Genomic DNA, 13,639 nt, shown 5'->3' with positions numbered 1-13,639 from the left:
TTCCTCATATATCTGAAAATAAGCCACAACCATCGTGAGAGCTGCGCAGGTGCACCATGTTGCTGGCAGTGTAAACAAGTTCATATTTGGTGGAGACATGCCCCTGCCGCCCTGATTGGCTGAAACTGTGTGCCTGGTGAGGTGATGTGGCCTGCTGTGAGTGGATGGGGGGCTGAGAGTATATAAGCAGACCTCCCTGGGTACCCGGGGTCCCCGTAGCAGCATTGAGGCGTTCCTGCAATAAAGGCTGTTGAGAAGAACCGACCGTGTTGTGTCGTTCTTGCTGGTCGAGAACAGTCTTCTCTCTGTGCTTCGCTTCCCTCCAGTGTCCATCACTATCCACTGTTTCTACCTGTTTCTCCTTTTCTCCTCTGTCTTAGTTAGAGGTTGGGTTCTAAGACCTACTAATTAGATGATTTCTGATTCACACAAAATATTGTAAACCCATATTTTCAAAATCCCACCCTATAATAGGCCAGCACACCTTTTCTGAGAAAGGCCAGTTAATATTCAAAGGCCAGCTTTTGTAGTCACGATATTCTTATTGTAGATAGTGTCAGACTTTTCATTGACATCACAAAATACCCAATTAAACAACTAAGGGAGAAAGGATTTGTTGTTCTTGTTGTTGTTTGGGGCTTCCAGTCTAACGGGTTTCTGTCTAAGATCTGTGTCTCCATTGCTTTTGGGCCTAGAACAGGGCAGATCATCCTGGCTGCTTATCTCAAAGCAATCAGGAAGCCGAAAAGACAGAGAGGGGCCTGAGACAACACGGCACCCCACAGACATGTCCCCAGTAAAGCTCACCATCTGGCAATAATTCAATCATAAGAATCCATCAAGGAATTTATTGGGTACATCAGAACTCTGGCCACCTCATCCCTTCCAAAGCCTGGAAGCTGAGAGTTTTAGGGCGATGCTTCACATCCATATCACACCCTAGGTGGGGCGGTCAAGGTCTGCATTTGTGTCCTAAAGCATCCGATAGCACACAAAGTGATGCTTATGGTCCTCTTCCAACAGAGATTTATGGACACTCTGACTTGACGTTGACATAATTTATATACATTGTGAAAAATTCGTTTCCTGGTTTGGCTTTGTTTATTCTTTTCCTTCCTTTTTCTCTTCTTCTCCTTTCTCAAGACTTGGCTTCCAACTTGAGGTTCTCTGTCTTCAGTCTTCTCAGTTTATGCTATTACAGGCACAAAGCCATGCTCAGGGGCGGCGGGGGTGGGAGGACGGGAAGTGAATCCATCAAGGAGCAGTTTGCTTATGAAACTTGGTTTTGGAGACAGGGTTTTCTCAGTGTAGTCCTGGCTGTCCTGGAACTCACGCTATAAACCAGGCTAGCCTCAAACTCAAGAGGTCTGCCTACCTCTGCTTCCCTAGAGCTTCAGTTAAAGGTGTGTGTCACTACTGCCTGGCTATGGAACTTTTTATTACAAAAGGACTGGATCTGTTCATGGGAGAAAAGTGAACAGATCATCAGAACAAAATGAAAATGAATAAAGAAATCTTTAGCAACCCCACACCAGCGTGCAGATACTTATCCTTCCCTGCTTTGTGCAGATTACATATCCTTCCCTGCTTTGTGCAGATAATATATCCTTCCCTGCTTTGTGCAGATAACATATTCTTCCCTGCTTTGTTTACTTCGTTTTTGGCCGGGAGTTTGGAGGTTATCTTTGGTGGGGGAAGGAGCACTGAGACTTTGTTTCCCTTCAGTCCACCAGGAAACTAGGCTTCTCTCTGGCCACAGAGACTGAAACAAGGAGAGAAGTTATGATGGGGGTGGGGGTGGGGCTGGAGGGTGAGTGGAAAGCGTGAGTGTGTGGGCAGAGTTAGAGAAACAGTATAATACATTCCCAGCCCTGTGCCCTGCCAGACCTTTAGAGACAGAAGTACCCTCCCTTGGTTGGTGTGTAACTAGACTAGGAATAACAAGTGTGGGTCAGGGGAAATAAAGGGTATTTCAGGGTTTAGGAGATGTGTCTGTGGTGCTATCAAGTGTGACTCAGAAAGTGCCTCCCTCCCTAAGGAAGTGAAATAGTGATTGAGCAACCAAATGGGAAATTCCATAATGACAGAATGCATATTGTTATTTAGAGGTGTCTGGCTCAAGGGAATGGAAGAGCCAGAGGTCCTGAGCTTAGCTGGCAGAAGTTGGCAAGCACGATGGGAAAACTCACTGTCGGTCAGCTAGATCTAATGACCTATTTATGGAAATCAAACACATAAATAAAAGACAAAAAAACACCCTGAGGAAGTAATCAGCCCGAATGAGGAACATTCCATGGGACAACTGATTCAGGTTGCCATCGAGTAAGTTCTGAGAGAATGAGAGATAAGAGAACTGCTATAGACCGAGACAGACTTGAAGAGACATGACCGAAGGCGGCCTGTCCCAGCTCTCTCCTTTTAAGGAATGCTTAAAAATTATATTCATTCATTTTCTACCTATGTACATGTTTCCCCCGCATACATGTCTGTGTACACTTGTGTGCCTGGTGTCCAGGGATGTCGGAAGACATCAAATCCCCTTGAACTGGAGTTACAGGTGGTTGTGAGCCACCATGCCGGTGCTGGGAATGGAACCTGGGTCCTCTGCAAAGGAACAAATCCTCTTAACCCCCAAGCCATCGCTCCAGGTCACCCCTGTCATTCTTTTAGTGAGGTCTCACTACATACTTCAGGCTAGAATTTGTGGAGATCCTCCTGCCTCAGTGTTCTGGATGTTGGAATCATAGGTATCTGCCTCCATACCCAGCTCTCATTATTTCTTGATCAGAACAAACCAACTTTAAAGGTTATATTTGAAATAACTGAAGGAATTCTAATGTGAACAGGACAGTATATTAAGAAATGACTGGAGTTGGCAAGATGGCTCCTCAGCTAAAAGATGCTTGCCCTAAGCCTGACACCTCAGTTCCTTTCCTAGAACCCACATGGTGGAAAGAGAATACCAACTCCTGGCACCTTTTAAAAAAGACTGTCGCATAGACTGTCCTAGCACTGAAGGGAATCCTCCTGTCTCAGCCTTTTGAATGGTGGCATTGCAGGAATATAAGCCACCACACCTGGCTTTGGGAAGTTCTTTCAGCCGGCCTGCGAGGCTAATGACATGGAGATATGTGTGTGCATGAGCTCACACTGGTGGAGGACAGCTTTCAGGAACTGCTTTTCTTCCGTGTGGGTCCTGAGGAATGAACTCAGGTTTCATTATGCGTTGCAGCCGATGCTCTTACCTGCTGAGCCATCTTGCTGGCTTCTGGAGATGCCATTTTATTGATACAAAGGACAGTTACCATTACTCTTTGGCTATGAAGAAATCTTGTAAAGATTTACTCGGTTTGCATGATCCTGTTGTAATTAATATATCTCACCCATCAACCTCTGGTCCCCGCCAAGTTGTAACTGCTTTCCTATTTCTATCTAGCAAACCTCACTTCCAACCTACACTCGGGGATTTTAAGAAAGAGAGGTCTAGGTTCTGGTCGAGAAAGATTGTGGAGAATGAGAGAAAAGGTAGTTTGCCTCCTTAGGCTCTTAACTGAATCCAAACCAAGTGTGGATCACGTGCCAAGGAGTTCGTCTAATTCCCAGTTTCGTTAAGGGAAGCCACTTTCTGCTTTTTTGGTCTCTAGCTGTCTTAGCGGGAGACTCCGATGTTCATAGCCTAGAAAAAAAAATGACTCATCAACATACAAACTGGGAGTGGACTTTGGGATTATCAGAGAAGGCTGTACATCCTACTCGCTGAGACGCCAGGTAGCAGAGTGAAAGCAGCTGGAAAAAGTACCCATGCATCCTTATTTTCCTACCCGGGATAATGACCCAATCATGAAGGTGAAGTCAAAAGGTCAATAGCTCAGAGGTTTCAAACAAGTAATTTTATTTAACCTTTTGTGTCCCAACAATCAGGCTTCCCTGGGCCTTGGAATGTTTTCCTTTAGGACGCATGCTTGGGAATGGACGGCTGCCAAGTCCGCTCTCATCTGCGCCGGCGGGGCCCGCGTGCAGCTTTCTTTTCTCCTCGGCGCCTTCGAGCCGGGACAGGAGGTGCAGCGGGAGTTGGGGGTCTAGGTGCAGGGCCGGGAGCCGAGCGGACTGTGCCGCCTTGGGGAGGCTTGTAGACCAAATGGAAGATGAAGGCGTTACAGTACCTGCAGCGGTGAGGACGTGATCAGGGCCAGGGCCAGGCCTCCTAGCAAGTGAGGCTGCTCAAGGCACGAAAAAGCTCCAAGCTGGTGGTGGTTGGGGGCTGCTCAGCGGGTAAAAGCATCTGCCGCTAAGCCTGGTGCCTGAGTTCGATCCCCGGGGGTGGGGTGGGGGAAATAAAGGAGCCTCAGTCTTTTCAGGAGCAGGGCGAGGAGTTGAGAGATGTTGTGAGATGGATCTAAAAGGTTGTGTTGGAGCTTGTCCAGACTAGCAAGGGAGTGGAAAAGTAGTGAAGACAGAGATAGGGGCGAAGAGGGTCCCAGGAATACAGAGACCTTTTGGGATGCAGAGTGTATAAATCGCCGGTCAGGAGAGCAATAGGTGGTCTTGGGCCTTACCAGGGCATACAGTTGTCAGCTGCTCTAAGGCGGAATGGGGAGCGGAAGGGGTTGGGCTGTGGCGAGCTGGTGCCCCCTCCGGTGGCCACCGCCATAGTCTGATCGTCCATCACACAGCCGTACTCACTGCTCTCAGTGAAGAATGCTGGCACTCGGAGAGACTGAGGTTTGGGTGGGTCTTCAGACACTCCCCCCGGGAAGTTCCTTTTCTCAGGTACATCCCGAGACCCATCCTCCCGAAGGGACCCTAATGCTGGAGAGGTCTACGGAGCAGTTTAAGGGTGGTGGAAGGAGCCTTTAGGGAAAGGAAAGGAGCTGGGAGGTGAGATTATCCACCTGTAACCGGGGTAGAGAGCTCAGCCATGTGTCTTTGAGACCAAAGCCGGAGTTAAATCCTGCCAAGAGAGGATGTCGCTGGCTGCTGGGCTCGCTCTCTCTCTCCCTCTCCCCCTCCCCCTCCCTCCTCTCAAAACCAAACCAAAACAAACAAAAAACCCCAACCCTGTCCCAGATCCCCATTCATGAACCCCAGGCTCTTACCAATAACCAGGTCAGGCTTGGGTCCCTGGAGCAGGTGATAGGGCCTGGCAGACACCCTGATTTGCAGATCCCTTCGACCGCCCTTCTCCTTAGTCCCAGAGTTGAACCGTGCTGATACTCCAGAACCAGGACGCACAGACACCTCAGGTCCATCCTGTGGGGCCAAGAGTGGTATGGGGGGAAACCACAGGATAACTGAAGCACCAGAAAAAAAACTGAGGAAGGTGGAGGGGAAGGAGAGGGTCCCACCCGGAGGCTATCAGAGGCAGGGCTGAAGAAGAGCAGCCCCTCTCTGGCTCTCACCCTCTGCATAGTAAAATGCTGCTGGTCACTCTCAGGTGGCAGGCTGTCACCCACAAACTGTAGCTCCAGGGCCACATGGGGGAGAAGGACCAAGAGCTCCTTAGAGACAGAGAGAAGGTCAGCTCTGGGTCGCTCCCTAGGTCCACGTCCATCTTTTCAGTGCACATTCTCCGGGCTGGGGACTTACCCAAAACACCATGACGAGATCAAATTCCTTGCCAGCCTCCACCACGTGGATCTTCAGGGATTGCTTGTTCTGGATGTTGAGCTCAGGGACTGGTGAGAAGTGAACCCATTAAAAACTAAGGGCTCTCTTACAGCCACACCCGCACCTCCACACCCTCCAGTCCCGTCTGCGTCTGCACTCCTTACAGGACTGGGGTACCAGGTGGGTGATGACATAGTACACCGTCAGTGGGTAGGTGAGAAGCACAGCCATGGGGGAGTCCAGGCTGAGGCCCCGCCACGTGTAGTAATCCTGCCATGAACCTGGGGAGAGTGTCTTGATGGACCACCAGATGCCAGGCCTGGACCCCTATCCACCAAAGCACTTCCCTCTGCTCAGGCACCAGGTTTTGTCTGCCACCCCCATCAGGATCTCTGTCCTAGCTCCTAGTTCTTTCACGACCCCCTCTGGCTCACCAAAGAGGCTCCTGGGTGGCTCTAGGGGCACCGGAGGCATCAAGGCAGGCCCATCTCCCTGCAGAAGCTGGTAAGGATCACCTAAGAGGATGAGGGAAAGCAAGCGCCCAGAGCTCTGTAAACTCCCTGCCTCGTCTCCCTGCTCCTCCCACAAGAGCTGTGCACCCTGGGAGAAAGAAGGCCAGAAGCTGTTAGCAGGATTGGAGTTAGTCTAGGTCAGGCAGGAAGGGTCTCTCTATGGTCTGGAAAGGCTTGAGATGGTTCTGATTGTGTTAGTAGAGGGTTGGTGTGTATAGACAGTGGTTATATGGGACTTGGCCTATTCCCCTAGTCTCCTAACCTACCCTCTAGGCTTAAGAGTCCATTCCTGGCAAATGCCTCACGTACCATTGAGAAGGCAGCTGAGGGATGATGTGCTGCCCCAGGGGTACCTGGGGGCACCGGGCCCTGGAATCAGCATGCTGAGCTGGGTCCAATAACCACGAGTGAGGCCTCGGGAGGCCAGGAAAGCTTCCTTGTTAAAAGTTTCACTGGTAACTTCTGCAGAAGGAGACAGGGTGAGGACTGAGGGTTTGCTGGCTCTGCCCCAGGGCTTTACCCTCCATCTGCGAACCCCGCAGACCCTGACTTTGAGCCTCGGTCTACCTAGGGAGGGAATTTTCATTTCTGAGTACCTACTATGTTTCAGGCACAGAGAGCTTCCATTTCCCCTTAAAATAATTAAGTGTGCTTTTTATCGTTGCTAGTATTTCTCTTCTGCAGATGAGGAAACTTGGGTTTGAAGAAGGATTTTTGTTTTGAGACAGGGCTGGCTTTAAACTCACTAGGTAGCAGAGGACGGCTCTGGAAAACCCGGTCCTCCTGTCTTGAAGTGTTGGGATTACAGGTATTGTCCCATCTGGGCTAGCTATGGTTTTGTCTTGTTTTTGAGACAAGGTCCCATGTAGCACAGGGTGGTCTGGAACTCACGATCTTCCTGCTTCAGTCTCACGAGTGCTATGGATGTGCTACCATGCCTGGCTTAAGTGACATATTTGAGGTCATGTGACTGGATAGTGGGAAGGGTGGTCAGCGAGCACTTGAATGGATGCCCTCAGATCCCCTAATCTCTCTCAGGGATGCTGTCATCTGCTCTTCTACTTCAGGTACCACCTCCAAACCCTAATCCCAAATACACAGCGCCCAGCTCTTATCCCAGGGATGTAGATTTCAATCATGTATCCTTCAAGCCCTGGATCCTGTCTCAAAGACCTGGTCCCAGGACCCCCTCCCTGCCGCTTTGACCTCCTTCTGGTACCTGCAGTATAGGTGAAAGGCAAACTTGCCAGTTCTCCGACCCGCTCCATGAACGCTGCGAGCCTCGGGCACCAGAATCTGTGGCTCACATCATCTGGGCATCGCCGCCAATCAGCCTGGAGACAAGCCTCTCCACAGTACAAGACTGCACTGCACTGGGGGCTGGGCAGGCGACACAGGGGTCATAGGTACCTACTGTTAGTTTTCATGTCCTGTAGGCTGTACCTCTGCCCGTATGCCAGTCACCCTCCTTGTATTGCAGCCTTTAACTAACAGCCCATAACTCTTTTTTTTTTCTACCCTTTCTTACCCTCCCACCCCCATCTGCTGGGACACCCCCACCCAACTGGCCTGGCTTGCTTTTCTACTTGGTTTGGCCAACTGCTCAAGTCTTGACTCCAGCCTTGTGGGGGCTCACCAGGGTGTCAACTTCACCTCAAAGCTGTGCTTGTGACAAACATGGCAGGTTCGAGCCCGAAGGGAGGCAAAAGTAAAACCTGGCCGAGGACCCCACGTGCGCATTGGGGTTTTTGCCAACTTCACACCCAGCCTTGGGACCAGGCTCTCTAGCTCTCTGTGAGGGAATGAAGGTGGCATTGGGCTGAAAAGGCTCAGGAGTTCAGATCCCACACCCTCCTACCCTCCAATACTAGATATTTGTACCGATGGAGATGGGCGTCTCCTACGGTAAGCTGTCGGGGCTTGCGGGGGTCCCCAGAGCCCATAGGGCAGGCCATGCTATGACAGAGGAGAGCATAGGCCCGAGGAGCCAGATTCTCAGTGCCTGGGTTCTGGCCTACACTCCCCTGGGCTCCATCCATTAGCAGATCAATGCCCAAGATGGTGCCATGCTCGTCCGTCACCAGCAAAAGGCAGGAAAGGTGCAGGGGGGCAGCCTCTGCTGAAAGATGGAAGATTTGGGGGAGAGAGCAAGGGCCAGAGAGTCACAGTCAAATACAGCAAATTTAGGTGCCTAGAGAGGGCAGGTAAGTGACCTCAATGAGTAGAAGGGACAAGATAAAAGAGGCATTCCCTATGGAATGTGGGCAGCTGTTATGCAGGGCCAGAATGTAAGAAATACAGGAACCTTATCAAAATCTGACCTTTTCTTTAGACTTATTTTATTTTACCTGTATGGGTATTTTCTCCATCTGTATGCCTGTATACCACATGCATGTAGTGCCTGTAGAGGCCAGAAGAGGGTGTTGGATCCCCTTGGGAATGGAGTTACAGAAGGTGGTTAGCACCACGTGGGCACTGGGAATTGAACCTGGATCCTCTGGAAGAGTTAGTGAGTGCTCTTAACCTGTGAGCCATCTCTCCAGCCCTAGCACCTGGATATTATCCTTAAGATGCAAGGCTTCTGGACTTTCATTCCTTACAAGTGTTTGGATGTTGATTCAAATTACAGAACAAAAACACACACTGTGGTAGATGAAAACAACTTCTGGCATCAGATTTGCATGAAGGTTACCAGCTCATGCCTCCTCTTTGGGTTTTGAGTGACATGGTAGGACTGACTCAGGGCGGGGCCGTCCTGGGCTCTTACCATTCTTCCGTCCTTTCCTCTTTTCAGGAGCCCTCTCATCCTCTGGTCGCTCCTCTCTGCTGCCTTCTTCACGGCTTGCCTCCTGCTGGGTCACCTCTGACTCTGGAGCAGGCTTTGCTTCTTGGGGGAATTTCTTGCTTGGAGGGGCTGGCTCCCCACCCTCCTGTGGTTCCACCTTCTCTGTGCCTGGCCTAGCTCCATGCTCCTCCTCCTCCTCCTCCTCCCCTTCTTCCCCATCCTCTAGGCTGACAAAACTGACATAAGGACTCAGGTCTCTCAGGTGAAGTGGAGGCTCATCTCCCAGGAGCCGGGAAGCCCCTAGGCCTGGCCCAGGACCTGGCTCTGAACCTTGCCCCAGGCTGATGCCCACACTGCGGTTTGGTAAGACATGGAGCACCCAAAGGGCAGGGTCCTGAGGCAGCCTCCTTATCTGTGACTCCAGTTGACGCCATCGGCCCTCAAGGCTGGTCCCCATGGTCCCCCTCTCTGCCACAAACTTGCGGAACCAGCCAAAGAGAAGAGCAGCAAAATCGAGGAACTCGTCGCGGTATCCAGACACAAACTCCATGTCTTTAGATACTCAGGGCCTGGACCCAGTCTGAGCAGAAAGGGATATGTGATAAGCATGAGGATCAGGGTAGTGGTGAGGCTTTGGGCTGGGTCGCAAAAGGGAGAAGGGTGTGAGTCTGAGGTAAGGTTTACAGAGGAATATTAGGAGCTGAGACTAGGATTTGCAGGGATGAGAACGGAGGAAGGCTAGATTGGAAAGTGGATATTTAGGGTTAAAGGGGAGTACTCAGGAATGAAATTGTACCTGGGGCACAAAACTCAATGATTCAAATCCTAAAGTGAGATTTGAATTAAGGGAAGACACGAGGTAAGGCTAATCCTGTGGAGAAAGGCTTGCTGAGAAGAGGAAATTTGGGGGTCTGTTGGTCTGAGTAAGTACTGAGGCATCTCTTGGGTCTGGATCAGTTTGGTGCGAACCCCACCCCCTTTACGGCCGCTCCTCTCCTCCGGTACCTACAGCCGCCACCACTTTTCGAAGGTAAATACCTCGTGCTTGGGGACCGTCGTGACGTCAGGGCTTGAGTGGCACGCTTAGGCATCTGGCAGTATTCGGCCAGGGCGTGGGCACTCCCACAGGTCTGGTGACTTGTTTGACTGCTTCACCTTGGCCATGTGACTGGATCCTACTGAGACCCAGCGGTCCAGGGAAGTGAAAGCATCTTGGAGCCAGAGGAAGGATCTAGAGGATCACCCACTTTACAAACCAGCAGACAGACAGATGACTTCTCAAGAGGGCTGAAATCCCCGAACCCAACCGAGTCATTCTTCCGGAACCACAGCTTGCTCACTCGGATTCCTCTGGTTCTACAGCCCAAATTTTCTTTCGGTTTTGTCGGATAGTCTTGGCTGACCCTACGGCTGGCCGGCGGGAGTCTGGAGCTCCGCCTTCGGGGCAGGGTGTGTGTGTGTCCCCCGACTGGGAGCTGGGCGCAGCGCGGGCTCCCCGGTACCGACCAGACGGTCGGTTCCAGACAGCGCGCGCGGGGGACAGAAGACGCCACCACCTCGCGCCCCCTCCCCTCCTGAGCTTGGCACGGATCCGGATCAGCGCCTTCGCAAAACATCAGTCAGGGTGAAGAAGAGAAAGCATTAGAGAATTGGCTGGATGTGGGCTGGGTGACCTCGTCCCAACAAGCTCCGCAGAGGCTGGAGATGAGGCGGGGCTTTGGACCCTTGCCCCTTGCGTTCTTCCTTTTCTTGTTGGCGCTGCTGACCCTGCCAGGTTAGTCGGGGGCGGGGGGAGGGGTGGTAGGGGGCGCGGGACTGGGGCCCCTGAAGGAAACTGCGGAGGAGCACTAAGTCCGTCCGCGGGATTAAGAACTCAGCCCAGAGCTATCCAGGGCTGCAGCGGTGACTAGGGAAAGTCTCTCTGAGATTAGACTGGGACAAGGGCAGATTCCTCAGTCTGAGAACCCAGGCTGATTCCTTTTCCATTAGGTGATGGCAACCAGGGCAGTGTCGCTGGAAGTTGTTCTTGTGATCGTACAATTTATTCTGGCACCCAGATACCGCAGGGTACTTTGGATCATATCCGAAAATACCTGAAAGCATTTCATCGCTGTCCATTCTTTATCAGGTACTGTCTCTTTTCCCCCCAGGGCAGTTGTGGGACCATCCATCTGAACACCCAGTCCAAGTCCAGGAGCCTAGTTCCTTTCTAGTTTTACTGATCTGGGGATTTCCAGCTGTAGTGGGGCTCACCTTCTTGTGACTTCACACCTTTGGAATGAGGAAAGGTAGGGAAGGGAAGGAGTGGCCAGGAGACTACATTGATCCTTTTGCAGGTTCCAGTTGCAGTCCAAGAGCGTGTGTGGGGGAAGCCAAGAACAGTGGGTCCGTGAACTAGTGAACTGCTTTGAGCGCAAAGGTGAGAGCCTTTTCTGTCTTCCAGTGGGCCATCAGGGTGCAGGCTGCCACCTTACAATGCCCTTTGCCTCTGCCACATAGCACTTTCCTCGTTAGAACCTTTTAACTTTCACTGCAGTTCTGTCACTTCAGTCTGTGTTTTCCCAATATCATTTACTGTCATCTTCCTGGATTTGGCCAATTTGTTCTACCACAAATGCTATGACTTAATATTTTCTTGAAGTCACTATTTTAATATAAACTATACTCAAGATTGGTCAAGCTAAATGTGTACACTGCCCCTGAGTGAGCTCCCCGATTTTTTAGACATTTTTAGACAGGGTCTGGCTAAGTTGACTGGAATGGTCTTGAACTTGCTATCCTCTTGTCTCAACCTCTCTAGTAGCTGGAATTATAGGACTCTGCAACAGGCTTGACTTTCACTGCTGTGTTTTCACTGAAATCACTTGAAGGTATTATTTTCATTTTCTAATACTTCATGATGAAAATAAACATGTTGAAGTTGAAAGAATTCATCCACACACCTTTAACCCTAACATTCTGGGAGGCAGAAGCAGGTGGATCTTGGTGAATCTGAGGCCAGCCTGGTTTACAAAGTGAGTTTCAGGATAGCCAGGTCTATGTACGAAGACCCTGCCTCAAAAACAAAACAAAAAGTTGAAAAAAATTCTGCAATGGGAGCGTCTATGCCATCACCTAGATTTTGTAATACTTGATTTACAGTTTTTGTTGTGTTGTTGTTTTGTTTTGTTTTGTTTTTTGGTGGGGGGTCCTCCCCAGCCCTAAGCAGGGTTTCTTTGTTTAAGTCTTGACTGTCCTGGAACTCACTTTGGAGACCAGGGTGGTCTCAAACTCACAAAGATCTGAATGCCGCTGCCTCCCGAGTGCTGGGGATTAAAGGCATACATTCCCTCCTTTTGGCTCTTGAGTGCAATACTTATTGATCTTTTTTTCTTTCAAGGTAAACAAACAAATACTTAATGAAATGAATAAATCCTAAGGATACATAAGCCAGTTTTCAAACAACTTATCAGCATTCCTTCAGCTACACCTCTCATGTGAAGATTGTATATTTTTTTAAAGAATTACTTATTTTATGTATATGTATACACTGTAGTTATCTACAGACACACCAGAAGAGGGCATCCAATGCTCATTACAGATGGTTGTGAGTCACCATGTGGTTGCTGGGAATTGAACTCAGGACCTCTGGAAGAACAGTCAGTGGTCTTAACCGCTGAGCCATCTCTCCAGCCCTGTATTTTCCTTCTGAAAGAAAATACATGTGTAGGGTGTGGTGGTGCCGTACCTTTAGTCCCAGCACTCACGAGGCAGAGGCAGATAATCTCTGTAAATTGGAGGCCAACCTGGTCTACAGAGCTAGTTCTGGGATTGCCAGGCTACACAAAGAAACCCTGTCTCAAAACAACAACAAAACCCCAGAAATGTTCCTCATTAGTTTATAATGAGGTATCAATGGTACCCCACTCACTGCCTTTCAGGCTACAGAGACAATGTAGACATTGTTTTCTTCAACCCTCTCAGATACCCTGGGCCTTTTACTCTGAAGAAAGTCCCAGAAGGCTGTAGATGAGGGGTGAGATACATCTAGAGTCCCATGCAGGATAGCACACCTGCTTGCTCCTGTGACTGCATCTGATGGTTTGTGAACTTCCTCGTCCCTGTCTGTCCCTCTGCCACTCGCTTCCTCCCCTACCCTGCCCCAACTGCAGGGGCCTCACTTCATACATGCTAGGCAAGAACTCGGCCACTGGGCTGTATACACAGCTGTTCAACTGTCCCCTGGCTGCTACCCATGCCCTTCTCTCTGCTGGGGTCATAACATAATTCCCAAATAGGGAGTTTTAGCAGTTGAGAGACCCAGCAAAGCAAATCACCCGGACTTTCCTCCACCTTTCTCTGGGACAGCCGACCATAAAGGAATTCTATGACATTACCTGAAACTGGGGCATAATAAAATCTTTCATGCAATAGCAGTCCTGGCTAGGACAAGGAGGTCAGAAAGAATCTGACAAAGCCACACTCGTCCCCCTTCCTGCTTTACTGTGGAGTTGGGGGACTGGAGATTTAATCCATGCCTCATCTCAATGTCGTCCCTTGTTCATTACCACACTAAGGAGAACTCTTTATGTCCAGTCATATTTCTATAGCACTTCCTAATCTAGTCTAAGCACACAATAACTCTCCCTGGACTTTATTCTGAAGGTTCCTGGGTCCCATAAAACTATGAATTTGTTGTGCTTTTCTTTTTTTTTTTTTTTTGGTTTTTCGAGACAGGGTTTCTCTGTATAGTCCT

General features: G+C 50.0%; 2 protein-coding genes across 9 annotated transcripts in view; one reads left to right on the top strand and one right to left on the bottom strand.

The window, feature by feature from the left end:
* Nucleotides 1-3,875: 3,875 nt before the first annotated feature.
* On the bottom strand, nucleotides 3,876-10,024 carry Zmynd15 (zinc finger MYND-type containing 15). Of its 5 annotated transcripts, none has more exons than XM_021176485.2 (14): nucleotides 9,943-10,024; nucleotides 8,887-9,484; nucleotides 8,001-8,238; nucleotides 7,756-7,911; nucleotides 7,339-7,499; nucleotides 6,429-6,581; nucleotides 6,042-6,122; nucleotides 5,772-5,888; nucleotides 5,587-5,675; nucleotides 5,400-5,498; nucleotides 5,097-5,250; nucleotides 4,893-4,951; nucleotides 4,557-4,717; nucleotides 3,876-4,163 (listed from the first exon to the last, which is right to left on the bottom strand). In XM_021176485.2, the coding sequence occupies exons 2-14, from the start codon at nucleotides 9,452-9,454 to the stop codon at nucleotides 3,992-3,994; spliced, it is 2,208 nt and encodes a 735-aa protein (XP_021032144.1). In that variant the 5' UTR covers nucleotides 9,455-9,484; nucleotides 9,943-10,024; the 3' UTR covers nucleotides 3,876-3,991. The 5 variants fall into 5 exon arrangements, with proteins under 5 accessions (XP_021032144.1, XP_029339862.1, XP_021032143.1 ...); XM_029484002.1 differs by having other exon boundaries at nucleotides 8,001-8,235; XM_021176484.2 differs by lacking the exon at nucleotides 9,943-10,024 and adding an exon at nucleotides 9,701-9,838.
* Nucleotides 10,025-10,065: 41 nt separating this feature from the next.
* Cxcl16 (C-X-C motif chemokine ligand 16) overlaps nucleotides 10,066-13,639 on the top strand; it is a 6,403-nt gene continuing 2,829 nt past the window's right edge. For all 4 annotated transcript variants that reach the window (XM_021176490.2, XM_021176493.2, XM_021176492.2 and 1 more), the window contains exons 1-3: nucleotides 10,066-10,678; nucleotides 10,894-11,032; nucleotides 11,241-11,323. In XM_021176490.2, the coding sequence (XP_021032149.1) occupies nucleotides 10,609-10,678; nucleotides 10,894-11,032; nucleotides 11,241-11,323 (292 nt within the window). In that variant the 5' untranslated portion in view covers nucleotides 10,066-10,608. The remainder of the gene's footprint in view (nucleotides 10,679-10,893; nucleotides 11,033-11,240; nucleotides 11,324-13,639) is intronic.

Source organism: Mus caroli, chromosome 11, assembly GCF_900094665.2.
Source record: "Mus caroli chromosome 11, CAROLI_EIJ_v1.1, whole genome shotgun sequence".
In the NCBI taxonomy this organism is placed as follows: Eukaryota; Metazoa; Chordata; class Mammalia; order Rodentia; family Muridae; genus Mus; species Mus caroli.
Note: the sequence above shows the minus strand (reverse complement) of the source record. Positions and strands in the feature narration are given on the sequence as shown.

What these genes read in the sequence shown, in the direction of transcription:
- Zmynd15 (XM_021176485.2), bottom strand. Translation starts at nt 9,454, where the DNA reads ATGGAGTTTGTGTCTGGATACCGCGACGAGTTCCTCGATTTTGCTGCT. An exon ending in GAGGAAAGGACGGAAGAATG is followed by an intron (nt 8,239 to 8,886) that starts GTAAGAGCCCAG and finishes TCCATCTTTCAG; the next exon opens with CAGAGGCTGCCCCCCTGCAC. An exon ending in GGAGACGCCCATCTCCATCG is followed by an intron (nt 7,912 to 8,000) that starts GTACAAATATCT and finishes ATTCCCTCACAG; the next exon opens with AGAGCTAGAGAGCCTGGTCC.